At 40.4% G+C, this 21,083-nt stretch overlaps 1 protein-coding gene across 1 annotated transcript in view; it reads left to right on the top strand.

Moving 5' to 3' along the window:
* Positions 1 to 19,651, top strand: part of abcb7 (ATP binding cassette subfamily B member 7) — a 29,372-nt gene extending 9,721 nt beyond the window's left edge. Inside the window, exons 6-16 of the mRNA XM_087798402.1 lie at positions 1,232 to 1,500; positions 1,984 to 2,072; positions 2,187 to 2,274; positions 5,688 to 5,862; positions 6,970 to 7,127; positions 9,658 to 9,821; positions 9,993 to 10,122; positions 10,362 to 10,533; positions 11,099 to 11,202; positions 12,842 to 12,949; positions 18,741 to 19,651. Coding sequence (XP_087654528.1) covers positions 1,232 to 1,500; positions 1,984 to 2,072; positions 2,187 to 2,274; positions 5,688 to 5,862; positions 6,970 to 7,127; positions 9,658 to 9,821; positions 9,993 to 10,122; positions 10,362 to 10,533; positions 11,099 to 11,202; positions 12,842 to 12,949; positions 18,741 to 18,959 — 1,676 coding nt within the window. The 3' untranslated portion in view covers positions 18,960 to 19,651. The remainder of the gene's footprint in view (positions 1 to 1,231; positions 1,501 to 1,983; positions 2,073 to 2,186; positions 2,275 to 5,687; positions 5,863 to 6,969; positions 7,128 to 9,657; positions 9,822 to 9,992; positions 10,123 to 10,361; positions 10,534 to 11,098; positions 11,203 to 12,841; positions 12,950 to 18,740) is intronic.
* Positions 19,652 to 21,083: the final 1,432 nt, after the last annotated feature.

Here is a 21,083-nt window from a genome sequence, read left to right on the forward strand (position 1 = left end):
CAAATAATTGTTGATTGAATGGACTTAAGATCAAGGAGAATCTAAGATGCAAATATCCAGGCAAGAATTGTCTTTTTTTTCTTTTTTTTTTTTTATGCGTGTGATTTCTTGCAAAAGCTTCCCCCCCGACGCTCATCCTACCTTGACTGATGTTGGACCCTTTATTCACTGGATGTGCGTTTCTATTTAACGCCACATTACTGCGTCATGAGCTCTGCGACACGGAGAGAGATCCTCGCACAGGCTTTTTTCTTGTGTCGGCATCAGAACCTCTGAATCCACCGCAGGAGGCAGTCGTTCAAACACGGACCATTACTAATTAGCAAAAGTCACATCTGCTTTTCTCACACTTTACAAGAATGATTAAGAGCGTTTTTTTCTCGGAGTCATAGTGTTTTTTTTTTTTTTTGCGTTAAGTGTGTGCATGTTGAGCAAAACTCGCTTTAGTTTCTTTGTTATCGCCTTAAAAAAATGGTTTCTTTTCATGTTTCTGATTTCATTGATTCACTTGATTTCATTGTTCCTTTAGCTGTGGAGGGCGTTTAGTGTTTCTGCAATCACATTTAAACACAGAAATGAACAAATGCTATAATATTTCTATTTAAATCTCTCTTTGCGCTTGATGGAGTCTACTGACTCCTTTAAGAAACATCTTAAGACGATTTTATTTGTTCAGGCTTTTCCTTGATTTTCTGGAACTCCTGTTGTATTATCAGTTTTATCTTGGTCTTTAAAGTATATATTTTATTGAATATTGTTTTGATTGTTTAAGCGCTTTGTGACCCTGGTCTGGAAAAGCGATATATAAATAAAAATGACTTACTTACTTACTTAAATGTAATAGAGTGCTGTTGAGTATTGATATAGTATGGTTAAACTAATATCTATATATATATATCTTGGGTCTTTTTTCTCCCATTGTGCCTAAAAGTTTCCTCAAATGACCTCGTAAACCACAACGATGAGGTGACAGGACGCGCCGCATTAGCTCACCTCTGCGACCCCGAAGTACGATATTGAACATCAGGGTTAAATCTTATCTCCATCACATCTGGTGCGCGATCTGATGCGTGTCTAATCTCCCAAAAACAAACAAACAGATTGTGTCTAGGTGTGTCGGTGAACTTTGTACACCGGGGCAGAGCTTAAAACACCAATTCTCACTTGCCTCTTGTTAAACTGCACCGGTTTTCTCCAGTTCACGCACTCAACGCTCCGTGTTCTCCCCCAGATGGCGTGTCACGCGCCGGTTCAGCCCTCTTCAACGAGCTCAGGAATATGGTTTTCGGGAAAGTGGCCCAGAGCTCCATCCGGCGCATCGCCAACAACGTCTTCCTCCACTTGCACAATCTGGACCTGGGTTTCCATCTCAGCCGCCAGACGGGAGCGCTGTCCAAAGCCATCGACCGTGGCACGCGAGGCATCTCCTTTGTCCTCAGCGCGCTCGTCTTCAACCTGGGCCCCACCATGTTCGAGATGGGCCTCGTCAGCGCCATCCTCGTGAGTCAAACGACGGGCGATTATCTTCGCGCCGCCGCTTCTCCTGTTGTGTAGCCGACGAGCGGTCGTAAACCATCGTGAGATGTATTTGTGTAATTTGGACAAAAGGTCCATTAAAGTAGACGATGAATCTCGCCGATTTGTAGCAGTTAAGCGTTCACCCGAGCGGGAACGATCGGACCCCCTTGAGCCCGGCAACATTTGACACGACGACTCATCTATAGATTCTGCACTGTTAGTCCACGACTGAGATCTCTGCCATCCTATAATGAGCCACACTTCATTGCTCAAATAGCATAAGAATTAACATCGTTAGTTCCTTATAGTTTCCTCTCCATTTGCAACACACTCATTTCACAGTGGAATGGAGGGAAATGGGGTGCACTCGAGTACCCCGTGATGATGGCAACTGTGATTTAATGCCATCATTGGATGTTTTATTACAAGAACACTTTGTCTTGAATGCTGCTCTGTCCTCTGCAGTATTACAAGTGTGGAGGACAGTTTGCAGCAGTGGCCTTGGGAACCTTGTCGACATACTCGCTCTTCACAGTCCTCGTCACTCAGTGGAGGTAAAACGCTCTGCTCTTTCACTTTGTACACGGATTCATGATGTAGTCGTGTGCTCGTGTCTCGACATAAATACTGCTAGAACATTTCTTTTTTTTCTTCCCTTCCTCAAACAGGACTCGTTTTCGTATCCAAATGAACAAGGCAGACAATGATGCCGGCAACGCTGCTATTGATTCCCTCCTCAACTTTGAGACTGTTAAGGTGAGACCCACAAAGAAACGATCAATTTAATATCTCAACATGGTTTAGTTAAAACAAAAATATCGACTTTCCTGTACTTTAAAAAACCAAGAGCCTCATTGAAAAAGCTGACATGAAGGTGATAATGTTTTTCTTCTTCCAAATGAATCTTGTTAGAAGTGAAAAATGTACTAGTTTTTCATCTTTTGGAGCGCATTATAATAAAAGATATTTGTCCTTTAGCCACCTTCAGCAGAGATTCACAACCTTTTTGCTTTATATATATATATATATATATATATATATATATATATATTCACAGTGAAAACGGTAAAAACAAGTTTTATTTTTCTAGTAAAATTGATTGAAACGTTTTGACGTGTCAAGAGTCACTGGCTAATTACCAAGATTAAATCTATTTTAAAAACACCGTCTAAAGTATCAAAACATGCTTCATCTTTCAGTGCAAAGTTTCGGATCAAACGTGCGATCAAACCTTGATATAACGTGTGAATTATTCTGTAGAAAAACTGAGTGACTAAGGCGGTTGACTTCGGATTAATGTGTCACTTAATATGGGACCGAATTTAAATATCAGTATGAATCTTTGGCTGAACAAAAAAAAAAGGGAGCGGATAATTGATACATGAATTAAGCTCTTTGAGGGCCACATCTGACGCATGTAAGTAAGTAATTAATATTTATAGAGCGCTTTTCCAGACCAGGGTCACCAAGCGCTTAAACAATCAAAACAATACTCAATAAAATATACACTTAAAAGGTCAGGATAACACAGAGACAAGCACAGGACATGTGAGCTAATGTTCTCTGCAATAAAATAAACTATGTAATAAAATGGTTCCTATTATAAGTACTTTACCTACTTAAAGAAAATACATCCACTTTAATTTAGAATTTGTATTTTCTTTGGTAATGAAGTGTTCATTGGTGAAGAGATTTAATGGACACTCTGTGTATATATAAACAAATGCACCTTTATTCTTTCATATATATATATTTAAGCGTCAGTGTTATTCCGTGCCAATGTGGCCAGATTTAGCATCACTCTGAGCATATGTAATTAGATCTCCGCCCACTCAGAAATCCGTTCCACTTCCACCAGCGGCTGGATGAGAACCTGAACGCGGTGCCTTCCCTCTGCCTCCATTTGTTTTTTCATTTGCTTCTTTTGTGGAAGAAACACTTTCTCGCCGCGGTTCTCTGCATTTGCCTGATATGCTAATCAATGGCACGTTTGTCTCTGCTTGGCACCAGAACCGTTAGGCAGGGAAGCAAATCGCCCACTTAACCAGAGCAGAGAAACAAAGGAGCGAACTAAACAAACACCAATATTAGGTAATTGGCAGTAGAGTTGAAGAGTTTTGTTATAACTGTGATTATGGGAGTTTTATGTGCCGCGGTTAGTGCCTTTGCTTGTAGCTCGTTCTTCAGGCCTTTTTTCCTTCTAAATAATGGCTGCATTTTGTCGCCAAATTAGTGTTGCTTCTGTGGTATGATGATGAAGAAAAGTGTCTCTCCTGGTCTCAGCCCAGCCCAGACGCTCTGGGAAACCACAATGAGGCGTTCTCTTTGTTCTGTTGCGGACACTTTTAACCATAATACTAATCATTTTCAGTTCCTTTTTAAAAATATGTTGGTGTTTAACTAACTAATTCACTCATAAATATGTGTGTTTTTTTTTTTTACAACCGTTTGTCCACTGCATTTTTAATTTTTTCATAATTGCATTAACAAAACTAAACTTCTAAACCCTTCCTAAAACTGATCATGATCATCTTCCAGGGTCATGCGTATCCTCTCTCTGTCCTTGTTCATCACGTCCTTCAGCCCTTTTAGTTGTGTCCCTCAAAGAGACAATAATCTACAAGCTACTATGTCCTCCGCAAACATCAGCGTCCAAGGTTTCAATATTCGAAGAATTTAGACTCATGGCTGCTCTCGTGTTGCATATTAATCTGATGAAAGACTAAAGATTAAAATTCAATGGATTTAGTTTCTCAAGTTCATTTGCAAAGCAACAGTTTTGAAAGAAGCTTTTATTATTTAAAAATATGTTTTTCTTCTTGAACAGCTGCAGGTGAAATTCTTTTCTGATATTATGCTTGAAACTAAAATAATGAACTAAATAAATATAATTCCAGATTCGTGTTTAATAATCAAAACCCTCGGCCATGATGTTGGTTTATGTGCAAGCCTTTGACCTTCAAATCAATTCTTCACTCACTGTTTGTTGAAGTACTACAAACGAGTTAAAATCATTATTGTCGAAGTACTACACACAAGATAAAAAAGTAATTGTTGAAGTACTACACAAAAGATAAGTACAATCACTTTTTTCTTTTTTCATCTTGTGTGCAGTACTTTAACAATGATGATTTTATCGTGTGCGTAGTACTTCAACAATGATGTTTTTATCTTGTGTGCAGTACTTCAACAACGATGTTTTTATCTTGTGTGCAGTACTTCAACAATGATGTTTTTATCTTGTGTGCAGTACTTCAACAATGATGTTATTATCTCGTGTACAGTACTTCAACAATGATGTTTTTATCTCGTGTGCAGTACTTCAACAATGATGTTATTATCTCGTGTACAGTACTTCAACAATGATGTTTTTATCTCGTGTGCAGTACTTCAACAATGATGTTATTATCTCGTGTACAGTACTTCAACAATGACGTTTCTATCTTGTGTACATAAGTTCAACAATGATGATTTTATCTCGTGTACAGTACTTCAACAATGACGTTTCTATCTTGTGTACATAAGTTCAACAATGATGATTTTATCTCGTGTGCAGTACTTCAACAATGATGTTTTTATCTCGTGTGCAGTACTTCAACAATGACGTTTTTATCTTGTGTGTAGTACTTCAACGATGATGTTTTTTATCTCGTGTGCAGTACTTCAACAATGACGTTTTTATCTTGTGTGTAGTACTTCAACGATGATGTTTTTATCTTGTGTGCAGTACTTCAACGATGACGTTTTTATCTCGTGTACAGTACTTCAACGATGATGTTTTTATCTCGTGTGCAGTACTTCAACGATGACTTTTTTTCTTGTGTGTAGTACTTCAACAATGATGTTATTATCTTGTGTGCAGTACTTCAACGATGACGTTTTTATCTCGTGTACAGTACTTCAGCGATGATGTTTTTATCTTGTGTGCAGTACTTCAACAATGATGGTTTTATCTTGTGTGCAGTACTTCAACAATGATGTTTTTATCTCGTGTGCAGTACTTCAACAATGATGTTTTTATATTGTGTGCAGTACTTCAACGATGACTTTTTTATCTTGTGTGTAGTACTTCAACAATGATGTTTTTATCTTGTGTGCAGTACTTCAACAATGATATTTTTTATCTTGTGTGCAGTACTTTAACAATGACGTTTTTGTCTTGTGTGCAGTACTTCAACAATGAGAAGTATGAATCTCAGAGGTACGACGGTTACCTGAAAACCTACGAGTCCTCCTCACTGAAGACCACGTCTACGCTCGCCATGCTCAACTTCGGCCAGAGCGCCATCTTCACCGCCGGCCTCACCGGGATCATGCTGCTGGCCAGTAACGGCATCGCAGCAGGTCAGTGAGACTCTCGCTTTTTGTTCCACTCCAAATACAAGGATACAAAAAAGGATATTTTTAGTTAATGCTTTAAATCTGAACTCAACAAAGTGTGACCTTGCATTGTGCGGCCCTCGTCAGAGTAAAGGTATAAAAGCTGTCATTTTACTTTTGTGTTTCGAGTTCATCTCCAAATGGAAATTATTTGTTAAGAACACGATTTCCTCTGTTTTTAAATCTTATTTATATTTAATTATTCATTTATCCTGATAATACATTTCCATAAAAGTGAAAAATATTTAAAAGTCTGTTTGTACAAAACTCTCTTTTCATTGAAATATAAACATTAGAAAATGATCTTAAGCCCCGCCCACTGAAGACACTTTGTTTTTCTGGAGATTAAATCTTGTTTACCATAACCTCACCCACTCTTCTTTAATTAGTCAAGCATTGAGGTTTGTCACCATGCGTCATCAATCCCGGAAGTCTCCACCTCAAAGGGACTCGTTGTATTAACAAAACGGGGCGTGATTACAGCTGGCTGGAGGAGGAGTGAAGCCGTTATTACATCATAATGGACTCTTGTAACCTCTCGTTTGCCCAGATTTCAGAGCAACTATATAAAGTGATAAGTTAAAAACATGGTCATGATGAGAGACTGAGACTTTGAAACATGAGAGTAAGGAGAGTTGGGTTTTCTAGTTAGTGATCCTTTAAAAAAAAAAAGTTCTTCTTGATTTTTGTTTACGAAAAGATAAAATAATATCCATAATTTCTGTTTTAGACGTTTTTTTTTGGTTTTGAATTTACTCTCACGTTACCAGTGACGGGTCAAGTTGCTCTATTCAGTCAAGTTTACTCAAAACATAACCTTTTAAAATTGAGTAAAACACAAATGCTATATGATTTATTTTTAGTGCTTTTATATATTTTTAGCTGCAAATCTAGTACCAAAATTAAACTGTTCAGTTTCTGTGCCCCTAATAACAGTCAATTAACCTTTAAGGAAATGTGATTAAGCACATCTATTGTAGAGAATCTTTTGCTCTGTGTTTATTGTCTATGTATTTTGGTAAGAATGTAGGGCAGCTCGTTCTGTAAAGCCCGATCTTCTCTCCTCTGTAGGTACCATGACGGTGGGCGACCTCGTCATGGTGAACGGGCTGCTCTTCCAACTCTCCCTCCCCCTGAACTTCCTGGGAACCGTGTACCGAGAGACCAGACAGGCTCTGATCGACATGAACACTCTCTTCACTCTGCTCAGCATCGACACAAAAATCAAGGTAACCTGTCAGCTCGACATCATAGCAATACATCCTAAATTTGGTATTTGTGTTGTTATTTTTTTTTTCTTTCTGTGGCAAAGAATAAAAGGAGATTGGCTTCGGCAGGAAAAGGAAATGAATATAGTGGGTAATGAGAAATGAAATGAGACCTTCACAGAAACTTTTTCTATCTATTAGAATTCTGACTGAGGACCGATGCAGCTCGTGAAGCTTGTTGATTAAAAAAGGAAATAAGACTGACGGTGATGTTTTTATACGGAGGATATGACACGATAAAAACCAACCATCAAATCTATTCCATTTTTGACTTTTATTCAAGGTTTTATATTTGATTCTACTGAATCATCCCTCTTTCATTGGAAGGAAGAAGAACTACTGTATAAAGTGCGATATGTAACCAGGTTGTATTAAAATCCCTCAGTTCTGTTATATTTTATAAGTATTTTCTGATGTTGTGTCTTCTAACGTCAGCTTTTAAAGAAAAACTAGAATTGTTCTGTTTATTTCAACTACCATTACAACGTTTAACGAATATGAACGTAAAAGTGTCACACCGGGGGCTTGTACCTGTGGTTATCTGCGCCCGGCTGAAGGATGGAGAGAAGAAACACGGCAGAGAAGAAAATGTCAAATTGTGGAATCAATACCGTCTAAATTGGAAAGGGTTCACAGGGCAGCGTCTCTATTGAAAAATGAAATTAGCTTAGCAACACTAGCACTCCATCACTTCTACTGCTGCCCTGGATCTGCTCCAGTGTCTGCTTCAATGGAGAACCATTTATTTACTATCATAGAGGGCAGAAGTACTTTCAAATGATGTGGTATATCAAGATTAAATCAACATTATTGACGCAATAATATCATGTAAAATGATATTAATTAAAATGCTGTATCGTCCTATCCCAACTGCGACTTTTTTAATTAGTTTCAATATTTTTAATGACTGTTTTACATTATATAAGCCCTATTGGGGATTCTGCTACATTTTAAATTATAGGTCAGTGTTGTCTGAAAAAGTCTAGTCAGAAACCCCTGTAAAATTCGCCCTCAGAAGTAAATTAAGTATTAAAAACATTTCCAGACTCGCTGTAAATATCCTCAGTTAATAATCGCCACCAGACGTCATTTATATTCAGTGAAATGTCCTGAAGAGTCTTGTTAATGTTTCGTTTTTTTTCTTTTTACCATATCTATGAAAGATTATAAAGATTGTCGGCCAACCAATGCCATCTGCTTAAATTGGAGAGTGTGAAACTAATTTAAAAACTTTTTTTGGAGTCCTGTCAAGTTTTCATTTAATGGTTTTATAGTGTCAATTATGCATCTCTACCACAAATGGTCCCGACGTTTATTAAAAAGTTTTTCTTGACTGTCCAACCAGCCAGCAGTCTAGTTTCCACTTGACCTTTGATCCTATAATCAGTCCTGTGAAGGTATTTGAAAAAAAAAAACATGATCCAAATAATTGTTGACATGCACATGATGTTTCATTCATGTTTGTTTAACCTATAGATGTTATGCAGACTGGGGGCTCATACAAGGACAGTTTCGTGCTCTGAGAACCAAAATAAAGTTGTTTACAAGCCTTCCATGATAAATACACATAACTCATCTGTTCTTGGATGTTATATTTAAAATGTCAGACGCTTTAATAGCCATTGCTTTTAAACTGTGTGCATTCTGTGTCATCATTATCTGTTGTTTTTATGAGCAATTGTGTTCCACTTATCCATATTTTTACTGCGACAGCCAATCTTTTCGAAAAAAGAAGAGCACACTTAAGTGCAAATGTGCGCCTGCTGCCTAACAGTATGAATACCATTCCTGTCTCTGGCCTGTAATTACAGTAGGAGGAATGAATCTGTCCAGTTATTTCTCACTCATCAGTAATACTGCTCTCCATTGTGATTCCCTGTGGAATGAAACTGCCCAGCAGGCCATTACTGCCTGAGTGCATAATGCATTTTGGGTGAAACACATTGGCCTATTATGTAGTCATGGAATAAAATAAATAAAGCAGAAACCCCTCCCAAAACTAAATTAAATAGATTATTTTCTTGTTTTTTCCTGCGCTGATGAGACGTGCCTGAAAATCACGACTGTCAAATGTTATTCATGTTAAGCGGCTGGGATGGATTATGAGTAGCTGCAGTCGGTTCACCCGGCGACGAAGCGAAGCAGCTTTTGAGTCTGAGCGAGGAAGGAATGTATTCATGGCTGTCCTTGTCTTTGCCACCGTGGCTTCGCTTAGTATGCACCCAAAGTTTTCACTCTTATTGATTCGTCAGTCACTGTGAAGGACACCATTTGAAGATTTGGCCATTCTTTTTGAAAGGAGCCCTTTTTTGCTGGGAGTCTGCCCTGCCTGGTGCATGAACCACTGCCCCCCCCCCCCCCCCTTAGCCGGGAAAAGGTGTTGGACAACGGTTGCGTCAGAACCCTGCTCTTCCCAGTGGCTGTTCTAGATCTGTCTCTCCCATGTCCTGTTTGAAATATTCAAAATCCCATTCTCATACTTGCTGTGTAGGAGAAGGAAATGGCCCCGGAGTTAGCCGTCGCTCCGCAGGAGGCCACAATCCGCTTTGAGGACGTCTATTTCGAATACCTGGAAGGGCAGAAAGTCCTAAGTGGCGTGTCGTTCGAAGTGCCTGCGGGGAAGAAAGTGGCGATAGTCGGTGGCAGCGGGTCAGGGTAAGTGGGTCTCTTGAATACCTTTTTTTTTTTTTTTTCCACCAGGTGTGCCTATCATTAGTCTGCACCTGATATCATCAGTGGACTGGTTTGTGGGGGAGTGGGAGGGGGGCAGGGGATGCAGCTCAGAGCCACAATGATGCTGACAATTGGTTCCACTTCTGCTCGCAGGAAGAGCACCATTGTGCGGCTGTTGTTCCGCTTCTATGAGCCCCAGCAGGGGAACATCTACGTAGCGGGGCAGAATATCCGAGACGTCAGCCTTGAAAGCCTGAGGAAGGCATTGGGGGTCGTTCCACAGGTCTGGTATTCTCCTCCTTTAATCTGGTTGCATTTTTCGAAATGGATGGAAAGTGAACAATTTTATGTATACGCTGGAATCGGTGAACGCTTCTCCCTTCAATGGGCTCACAGGCTAATGCGAGCAGATGGTTCGTCAACAGTATTTCAGTCATTTCGTCCTCCTCCCTCCTTCCCTCTGTTCCTCTCTCGCCGCCACAAACAAAGAGTCTCTCTGAATCTTTCTCATTTTGTCACCAGGATGCAGTTCTGTTCCACAACACCATCTTCTACAACCTGCAGTACGGAAATATCCACGCGAGCCGCGAGGAAGTCTATCAAGTGGCACGACTGGCGGGCATCCACGACGCCATCCTCAGGATGCCCCATGGCTACGACACCCAAGTTGGGGAACGTGGCCTCAAGCTGTCAGGTTCGCCGCCTCATTAATGACTCCCGTGTCAAGACATGGATTGTGTATTCCTGAAGCAACAGGGGGGGGGATATTTCTAAAGCCTGCTGCAGAGGTGTAATAAATGCACATTCAATTGACATTTTTTAAGGGGGAGAATGAAGGTTTGAGATGAAAAATATGTTTGCTGTTTGACCTGACATGGTTTGAACCGCACACTTTAGCAGATAAAAGGGACAAAGACGGAGACATTTTGTCAGGAACGCAACTGCTAAAAGATTTTCGGCCCATTGTGTAATGAGTACGATATGCCTTTATTATTCCTTGAAACTTAAAGAAGAGCTGAAGTATTATTGTATAGTATGATTGAGGAGGCAGAGCAATTATTAGTCAAATAAATATAGAAACACGGTGATCGTGATACACAGTGTTCACCTTTAATCGGTATGTTTTTCAGGTACAAGTGACTCATCGCAGTAATACTTAAAAGTATCAACAGAGTTTCTTGTTCTAAAACTACAGATATGTTACAGGTAAAGTTCTGCACTCGCCTCACAATCCAACTGTATTCTTTGTTGCGCTTCAGGAGGGGAGAAGCAACGCGTTGCCATCGCCCGCGCCATTCTGAAAAATCCCCCGATTCTACTGTACGACGAAGCAACATCGTCTCTGGACTCCATCACTGAAGAGGTGAGTGGCTGAAGAGGTTTCGTGTGACAATTACACACATTCGTGTTGAGAAATGACAATAGAATGCAGCTTATTATGAGAGCAAACTGACCTGCAAACACACAGATCAATAAGGTCAAGGGCAAAAGTAAGAAACTTGAATGTATCATTCTTTCATCCTTGGTTCTTGCACAAGTTGTACGTCTATGGCACATGTTCCACAGTGGAATTCTGTACGAGGTTTGTCGCAGTTTGCCTGTGTTGGATAACGAGGAGCAATTGTCGTTTCTATTCAAAGGTGCTTTAAACTGAATATTGATTCATAAGACACAGAAAACTTTTTCATGTAGTAAACAATCATTAATCACTGAACAGTTACATCACGTGTGTGAAACTTGAGGTCATTTTACAGGCTGGTTGGCTCAAAATTAAAGATTGAATTAATAATGGTTTATTACAGAGACATATAAACTGTTTAAGCTAAGCTAGGGGGCAGAAATTAACAGTTTCAAGTCGACTAAAACTGTGTTTCACAGGCGTTTGGTTGAGGAGAACGAAAATACACTGTTGTAGTCAGACTCGTATTTAATAGTGTTAAAGATACTTTGGTAGAAATACAGCTAGTTTGGCTCGACCACTAAGGATTTTTGGCCCAATAATACGATGTGACCCACAGCTGATGCGGAATAGATCCCGTGGCACACAAGCCCACATGTTCAGGAGCCCAATGAACTCAGACGTTCGTGGATTACCTACTAAAACGAGAGCACCAAACACAGAAAATGGTGCACAATATATATTTAGACGTGTGAATCTGTCCTTTCGCACCAATCCGAGCAACTTTCCTTAGAACATCCAAATCAACGTGGAATTAAGTGTTCATCCTTTGCCTCGCCCTCATTATAAGATGTCATTTTTAAACAAACCAGAACCAGTTGTTCCCCCTCTGTACCATCAGAAGATAAACAAGATCAAAAAAACATGCATTTAAACTGGATTAACACTTTCTTTGCGTTAACATTACTGACACGGACACGCTGTTGTAAATTACTGCCGACGTGCTCCTGAGAAACCGTCTATATTTTTAGATACAGGGTTATTAACATACATGTTGTTGTTTTTTTTAAATCATTTTTGATTAATGTTGATCGTTAATGTGTCACTTCTCAACATAACGCGTACGTGCCGACATGAATCTGAGCAGTAAATCTAAGCTACAACCCTGTCGGGATGAGAGCACGTTGCTATCGTTCTTGATACGTATGAACTTTGCCGTCCTAAAGTACATGCTCACCTTTATTGCACACACACACACACACACACACACACACACACACACACACACACACACACACACACACACACACGAGCAGAAGTTTTTGAGTGTTGCGTTAATTAAAAATCAAAGACGTCCCACGACTTTGCTATTGTTAAATCAATAAAGTGTAGCTGCAGGAGAGAAACGTGGATGTCACTGATCCACAATCTGTTGATTCAGAGTCTCCTTGACGATTGAATGTGGCAGAACATTTCATATCTATCCTGTCATTCACAACACACACACACCGTCCAATATCGCAGGCCTGGGGGGGCTGAGAGTCCTCTGTGTGAGGAGCTAACAAAATCTTGATCCCTGATCATCTTCCCGGTGTGTCTCCAGAACATCCTGTCTTCCATGAAGGGGATGGTGAAGGACAGGACGTCAGTGTTTATCGCCCACAGGCTCTCGACGATCGTGGACGCAGATGAGATTATAGTGCTCAATGAGGTAAGGACTCATCCACTTAATTTTTTTACTTGATCCCGCTCCTTCCCTGATTAACATTTCCCGGCGAACGCCTCAGTCTGGTAAAAAAGCGAATGATTCGGTAAGTCAGAATAAGCTGACATAAACATGCACCGTGTTAATTGCCAGTCCAATTAGATGAGTTTGCGCTGCAGGGGAGGATAGTGACCCGCTCGCCGCCTGACCCGTAGTTCACTCCATCTGCCAGCGACAAGCATTTACCAGGTGCTTTTGACACTCATTTATTTCCAGTTATCTTTCTTCTCTGTAAGCAGCGAGGACATGCTTTGTTTCATTTTTTCTCATTAAACTAAACAGCATCCAGACAACAGGTAGAAGTGTTATTTTCACCAGCAGGGCTCATTAAAGCTGTCAGACCGGACTGGATGTCGCGGTCACACAGCTTGTTTATCTCGCTGGCGAATAATATATGTGGGCCGCAGTCGAGACACTGATGCAGAATTAAACAACTCAAGACAAACGCGCCGTTGTTAAGATGCGGCCGGGATATAAATAAATAGTGGAGCGGGTGATACACACAGGCAGGTATTAGTGTACACAATTAATGTGTTCTGCACTTCCTCGTCTGCGTCCAAACCGAAGCTTCGTGGTCTTTCTTCGCTGATTTGATGGAGAACTACACAAACAAACAGTTTTTAATGGTCATCAAAAACATGTTTTAGTTATGAATATATTTATATAAGTTTATGTTGGTGCTGTCAAACGATGCATTTTTCCGTTTGGATTAATCACAGGTTTACTTTGGATTATTTGTAATTAATCACTAGGTTTTCATACGTTTTAATCGCATTTAGCAACAGATTAAAGAAAGAAGCCACTTAATAGTTCTACACATTTAAACAGTTTATATTGGCAGTTATTTTAGGAAAACAAGTCCCTACAAGTCTCTTTTTTGTCTTTATAAACCATATAATAAAGATCCATCCATCTATCTAAATAAAACCGTATTCTTTGGAATATTAGGTGCACATAAAATCCTTGAATTTTGTGCTTGGTTAAAAATTCATGGTTTTTCATGAATGGTTTTCAAAAATCTTTTAGAATTTTAGTATACTGTAGTATTACTCCGCCAGGCTCCGTAGTTTTACTCGGCAATGTCTGTAGTATTTCTCAGTGAGGCCTGTAGTATTACTTAGTGAGGCCCCCTAGTATTTCCCCACAAGGCCCCTGGTATTGCTCTGCGTGGCTATTTAGTATAATTCAGCGAAATACTGTAGTATTACTCCCTGAAACACTGTAGTATTAGTCCGCAAAACTCCCTAGTATTACTCCGCAGGGCTTTGAAGAATTGGTAGCATTACGTCGCAATTTTCCTTTGTATTACTCCACGAGGCCCTTTAGTATTATTCTGTGAGACTCTGTAGTATTACTCTCTGGTGTTTGTAAAATTTGTAGTATTACTTTGCAAGGTTCCTTAGTATTACGTCAACAGGCCCTCTAGTATTATTCTGCAAGATTCTGTAGTATTAATGTGGTGCATCGTAGTATTACTTTGCAAGGTTCCTTAGTATCACTCCACCAGGCCAGGCCCTCTAGTATTATTCTGTCTGACTCTGTAGTATAACTCTATGGTGCTTTGTATAATTCGTAGTATTACTTTGCAAGGTTCCTTAGTATTACTCCACGAGGCCCCCCAGCATTACTCCGTGAAAATACGTAGTATTACTCCGCAAGACTCAGTTGTACGACTTCACAGGCGTCTTTTGTGTTTGACGCCCCTGTTTTATGTACTCTGAGATAAGGTTAGGAAGTGTCATTGTTGTTTATTTGCGTGTGAATTAAAGCTCACCATTTACCTGAAAGAGCCGCAACAATATTTGAGCCCCTCTGAACCCTTTTTTCTAATACTAGTCTCAGCCTGAATTTACAGCTGGTCTGTGCTCTACTTGCTCCCTCACCAGCCGCAGGCTCAGTTTTAACGGCGGCGCTGAAAATGCAACACATTTGTTTAAAATTAACAGTAAACACGTTCCCCGAGAGCCAATAAGCTAATCAATGTCTCAAAATAAGTACATCTACATAAAAAGAAAAGCAGAATCTGCAGATTTTTCTCCAGAGGGAAAACCGCTGATGTCATCGGTCGCTGGGAGCAGATGGTAAAACCCACGAGGTGAATTGACACGTCGCCTGTTACAACCTGAACCCTCATAATTGGCACTTCTCGCCGTCGTCGTCCTCAAACGCTCCAGTTGAACACCATTAATTTACGAGCTGGAATCAATAACACGTGCGAGTGTGATCTTTCCATGCGCCGGTCTCGAGCGCAGACATCATCATGTATTCCATTCATTTTTAAATGAATCTGACGACGCCGCACTTGGACATGGTCCTCGTTGTAAATGTAGGTTTGATGAAGGATGTGACCCTGAAGCTCTCTGAGTGTCCATACGAGATCCTGACTGCGTTTACGATTGACCGGGTCAGTGTCTGCATGAGGCAGAAGGACTGTCAGTGTCGAAGTGAAGAACCGAGGGTTGATTGTTTTTCTCTTTTATTATTTCACAAGCACAGGCTTGAAATGAGCTTAACCTCGAAACTCCCCTGTTTTATATAATTCATTTAGTTTTCCTATAAATCCAGCAAGAACAGAATTATGTTCAAGTCAAACAAATGGAAATAAAACACTACAACAACAGTCATAAATAAGATCCTTAATCATCATACTATAGTTTCCCTGCCTCGCCTGCATCTATTTTTTTGAGCATTTTGTCGCAGATTTTTCAAATTTAAATTACGTTTTTTTATTTCATGGTTTATATTTCACTAATTTGATATTCTATTTACAATTAACATGCAAAATATTCACAGCATTTGTTCATTTTAGTGTTGCGATTAAACTTCCAGCCACTAGATGGAACCTGCCTCAATGTCCTTCACCGTTAAAGGAACTATTGGATCCGTCAAAATCTCGATGGTGTCTGAGGACGAGAGGATACACTCCACTCCAGCTGCTCTTTTTTTTTAAACGGATGTTTGGACATATTTTGGCTCTCAGTTCTATTAATCCAACCAAGAGAGAGCAATGACAAGATGTCACTAAAATCCAGTCATTTTAATTAGGCAAGTGTATCGATTATATCGTACTGTATTCCATCGTGAGATAAGTTTATCGCTACAGTGCTAGTCATGAGGTCAGAGTAAAACTATATAATGAATAGTACCTGGCTTTTACCAGATAATTACTTCATTTTATGTTGTTATTTACTGTCAAATTATGTATAGAAAATAAAAATTGAGCATTTGTGGTTTAAATAAATAGAAGGAAGTATGAAATAAAATTAAAAATAAAGCTCCTTACATAGTCCCGTACCAATATATTGAGCTGAAATGCAAGAAACTAACAGTTTTGATGTCCCATTACATTTGTTTATTATTTTAGAGTGCAAAGTTTTTATTCATCATGTTCTATTAAGTTTACAAACATGGCCGCTGTGTAAAAAGACTGGGAAGGACAATAAAAATGGACAATAATGTGTGCCCAAGTATCCCACAATCCTTTGCGTCATGGGTCATTTAGCAGATGCTTGTGTTCAAGGCCATTTACAAAAGTCCCACAAAAGTCACCTCCAGTAAAACAAGCGAGTCTTAAAAGGTGGGTTTAAAAAAAGTCAAAATACTCTATGAAATATGACTCAATGAAGCATTCAGTCGACTGACCCTCGGATGTTTATTCGCGCCATAAGAACATAATGTTGTTCCTCGTGTTAGAATTGAAGTCTATTTATATTTAAACATGATTGCAGTGCGAGCACTTCAAGCGTCTTCCTCGGCGAACACTCGCTGCGCGGCGGCTACAAAGGCAGGGATCATTCGGGCTGCAGGTGAAGTGACATTTTTTCCAGGGGCGCCCGAGTCAGATCTGATGAATAAAGTGGCGTCTTTGAACCGCGGCGAAGCCAGCGTGTCCATCACGGACCCTCGCTGAGAAGACCAGGGATCAGAGGAGCCGTGGAGTTCGCCGGCGTCGCCGCTAGAAGACTCATTAAATTAACCAGCAAACATGGTCACGTTTTCCTCCCGACACTCATGGGAGCTTTGAGGGGGGGGGGGGGTTGTGTGTAGGAAGCTTGTGCGTTGTGACTCAGTGTGTTTGTGAGAAGATTGCAACAGTTGTTCGGGAGGCGGCAGGAATTTTAGGGGGCGCTGAGTCGCCACTGAGTGGTCAGGAGAAGGCTGAGAAAATCTTGTCGCACGCTCACTATTAGTCGTCTCCAGCTTCACCTTCCGCCGTCTCACAGATGTTTGTTGGTTCCATGGATTTAAATGTTAGATAAACAGCAGATAAACTGCAGCTCAACCACAGAATATGTTGAGACGCCACCGTCACCCACCTTACTTATGGCGCCAACAAAACGGCAAACTCCCATGATGCCTTTCTACACACTGCTCTATTTAAGTACCATTTGGGTCCGGGCGCTTCCTACGCGGTGAAGTCGCGCATCGAAGCTTTATTGTGAGTGAAAACTTTAGCAACACAATTATATTTACACAAATAATCTTTTGTCTGGATTTTCCAAATAATACTGGTATAGCTGTCAAAGATTAGATATTTCAGTTGACACAATTTAAACCCCTAATAATACTGACGGACGATAACAAATCCCACCATATAATACTGAATAAAGAATATAATTGATCACATAACAAAGGCAGTTATAACAACCTTACGGCCCAAAGTAATTCTGGCAGAACATGACGAATATTTCCTATTCCAGGTGACAGAATTCAGCACAATAATAATAATACTGACAGAATGTTATGTTCTGTCAGTATTATTTTGTGGGGAAAATCTTAACAGGTGCCATATTCAAGATGAAAAAGGTTTTGACTGCAATGAATTCTGTCAGAAAATCTCAGGTAACAATTGAGGAAATTGCCAAAATAATCTTTATTTTCAAAGTCTCCGTCCGTCTGTCACTTCCTGGTCTGACGACACGCGTGACTTTCACCCTCATTGAATGTACCCGTGCTACATGTGACGACGTCGCTGATTGGCTGAATCATTGGCTGTTAAAATAATTCACTTGTAACTGTACAGTGCAATATATAATCATCCAATAACTAACTGGGATTACCAGCTGTTATAATCTTAAAAGGAAACTTTTGAAATGTATTGATTACTCGTACATTTTAGGATCACATGACACGCTTCAGCCAATCGGCGTCGTCGCATGAAGCACATTGCGTTGGGGGCAAAATCAAGTGTATTATCGTTAATCTACTGACTCTTTCAAGAAACATCTTAAGACGTTTTTATTTGTTCAGGCTTTTCCTTGATTTTCTGGAACTCCTGTTGTGTTATCAGTTTTATCTTGATCTTTAAAGTATAACATTTTATTGAGTATTGTTTTGATTGTTTAAGCGTTTTGTGACCCTGGTCTGGAAAAGCACTATACAAATTCAAATTACTTACTTACTTACTATATGTGTCACTGAATGTCCTCAAATCGCTCAGTTAAAGTTTTGCTTATTCATAAAAAAATACAATTTTAAGTGTTTGTGACCTGTGATGTCATCAAGTAGGAAGTTCCCCGATTGGCTAATTGGTCGCTACAATACTGTGTTTACATTCTACGTGTATATTGCCACGCTGTGGTTGTGGTTGGTTGGCTGGGCGGCAAAGCATTGTTAAGGTCGCCGTTACCGAGAGTGATGGCGCCTCATATGCAACTGATGTTTAAACGAGTGTCGAATGAAATGGCGTGACCCGCTGTGACGATGTGAGTAACGGCGCCTGCTTCTGTTGCCGCAGGGGAAAGTGGCTGAGCGCGGCGACCACCACACGCTCCTGAGCTCGCCGGGAAGCCTGTACGCCGACCTGTGGAACACCCAGAACAGCAAGATCCTCAACGACGGCAGGAACCCGCCTCAGGAGCCGGAGAAGCGTCCGTCCCCGAAGGAGGAGGAGAGACGGAAGCTGCAGGAGGAGATCCTCAACAGCGTGAAGGGCTGTGGGAACTGCTCTTGTTGAGGAGCTTCCTTCGTTTTTTTCATGTGGTCCCTCACAGATGGTCCACTGCTGGAGACACCGGGGCCTGTACGTGGTCGGGGGGGAGGAAGGGGGCGGTGCCTCCCACACACCTTGGACCCGCCCCCCTATTTATTCCTCCCTCCTCGTGAGCGTGAGGACAATCTCAACAACCGCTCACCGTCGAGTGTTTTTTTTTCGTGCTGGCCGTGGTCCAGACGCGGATCCTTCACGTGCCAGTCGTCTCGGCCGAAGCCAAAAACAAGAGCCCGTACATCACGCACACGCGTGTGACATCTGTTCGTCACCGCGCAGACCCCGCCCCCCTCGTTACCGACATCATGTTTTATTGACATCTTTCACCCACATATGCCCGGCGGGAGGAAGGATGACGGAGACGCCGTCACTGGAACCCCGGGGTCGGCGCATTAGAGTTATTATTCATCGCTTGATTTGAAGGCGGCGGCGGCGCTCGCACAAACACGTCTTCTTCATGATCCTGTCGAGTGAAGGACACGCCGACACGTTCACGAGACGCGCAGGAGTAACGACGAGCTAATGAATCACGGCAACAGCAGAGGACGACTTCGGCGTCACCTCTGGTTTTTATTTAAAGGACTGTTGTTCTCAGAGGCGGGTTTTTTTAACCATCGGCTCGTGTATTTTTGTCCAAATAAATGATGTTTTTAATTTAACTTCTTCTACCGACTGTTGCACGAGTTCCGAACAGATCTGACGCAAACCGTAGTAACAACGAAATCAAAGCTGGTTTTAGTTTTAACGTTTGTAAAATCAATATAGACACTGAACACGTCTCGGTTTATTAAGGATACTTATGTCGTTCCATCAAGCAGAGCCTAGTAAACAATTGACCAAAATTTGCCCCAAAGTTAGACTGACAGAGCTTGGTTTCTTTTTTGTCTTTATTTTGCCAAAAATGCCACTCAAATCTTCCCTTTTTCACACATTTACACAACATTTGGCCCCAAAATAATTCAAACAAAAAGAGCCTTTTACTGTTGACAGAATTTAGCCCCAAAGTAATACTGGCAGAATGTAACAAAGACACTTGTAATTGACAACATGTTGTTCCCAAAGTATTACTGGCCATGAAAAAGTTAAATTTAACGTGTTACTCTAAAATAAAACTGGCCGAACACAACATGTCATATTACGGTTGACAGGATATAGCCCTAAAATAAGACCGAAGAAAAAGTGGTCATAATTGATAACATTTTTATCCAAAGTAAATTTGACAGAACATCAGGCATATCATCTAATACAGTTGATGGGATTTATCCACAAATTAATACTGACATCATGTAACAAAGATATTTTTGTTCTGCCAGTGTTATTTTGGGGAAAAATACCGTTATACAGTTGACAAAACTTTGCCCTCAACAAATACTGGAAGAACATTTCTCATTTTATGAATGACAAAATAATTCTGAACAAAGATGCTCATAAGAGAGAGACATAAAAACTTATCTTAGTTCATAGTTGATCAAATTTATACCAAAACAAATCTGAAGTCGGTCATAATTGACAACACTTTTCCCAAAGGTAATACTAGCAGAACATAACAATTTTTTATTTTTTTATTACAGTTCATAGAATTTAGCCATAATGAATACTGACAAAGACTAATGTTCTGCCAGTGTAACTTCAGGGAAAAATGTTGTCAATATTAACCGACACCATATTAGAGTTAAGCAAACTTTGCCCAAAATGAATACTGAAAGAATATCTAAAGAGTATGGAAAAAATGTATTGCCAAAATAATCCTGAACAAAGACGGTTATAATCGACAACATTTTGCCCCAAAGTAATACTGGCAGAATTCAAAGATTGTCTTATACAGATTAAAAATGTGCCTCAAATTATAACTGAGAGAACAAATCTAAGTTAGTTATGATTGACAAATTCCCAAACTATTTCCGACTGAATGTATCGCAGACATCAGCTGTTCCAATTACCGAAAATAAATGATCCCCAAAATAATACTGCCAGAAGGTGACGAAGACTAAATGAACGTTCTTCTCTCAGTTGCTCCTTCAGTAACGACACAAACGTGAAGCTCCTCTGAAGGAAACTGACGTCAGATGTTGACGCGACCGTAACGACGGA

Source organism: Callionymus lyra, chromosome 9 (assembly GCF_982586985.1).
Source record: "Callionymus lyra chromosome 9, fCalLyr1.hap1.1, whole genome shotgun sequence".
NCBI classification, from domain to species: domain Eukaryota; kingdom Metazoa; phylum Chordata; class Actinopteri; order Syngnathiformes; family Callionymidae; genus Callionymus; species Callionymus lyra.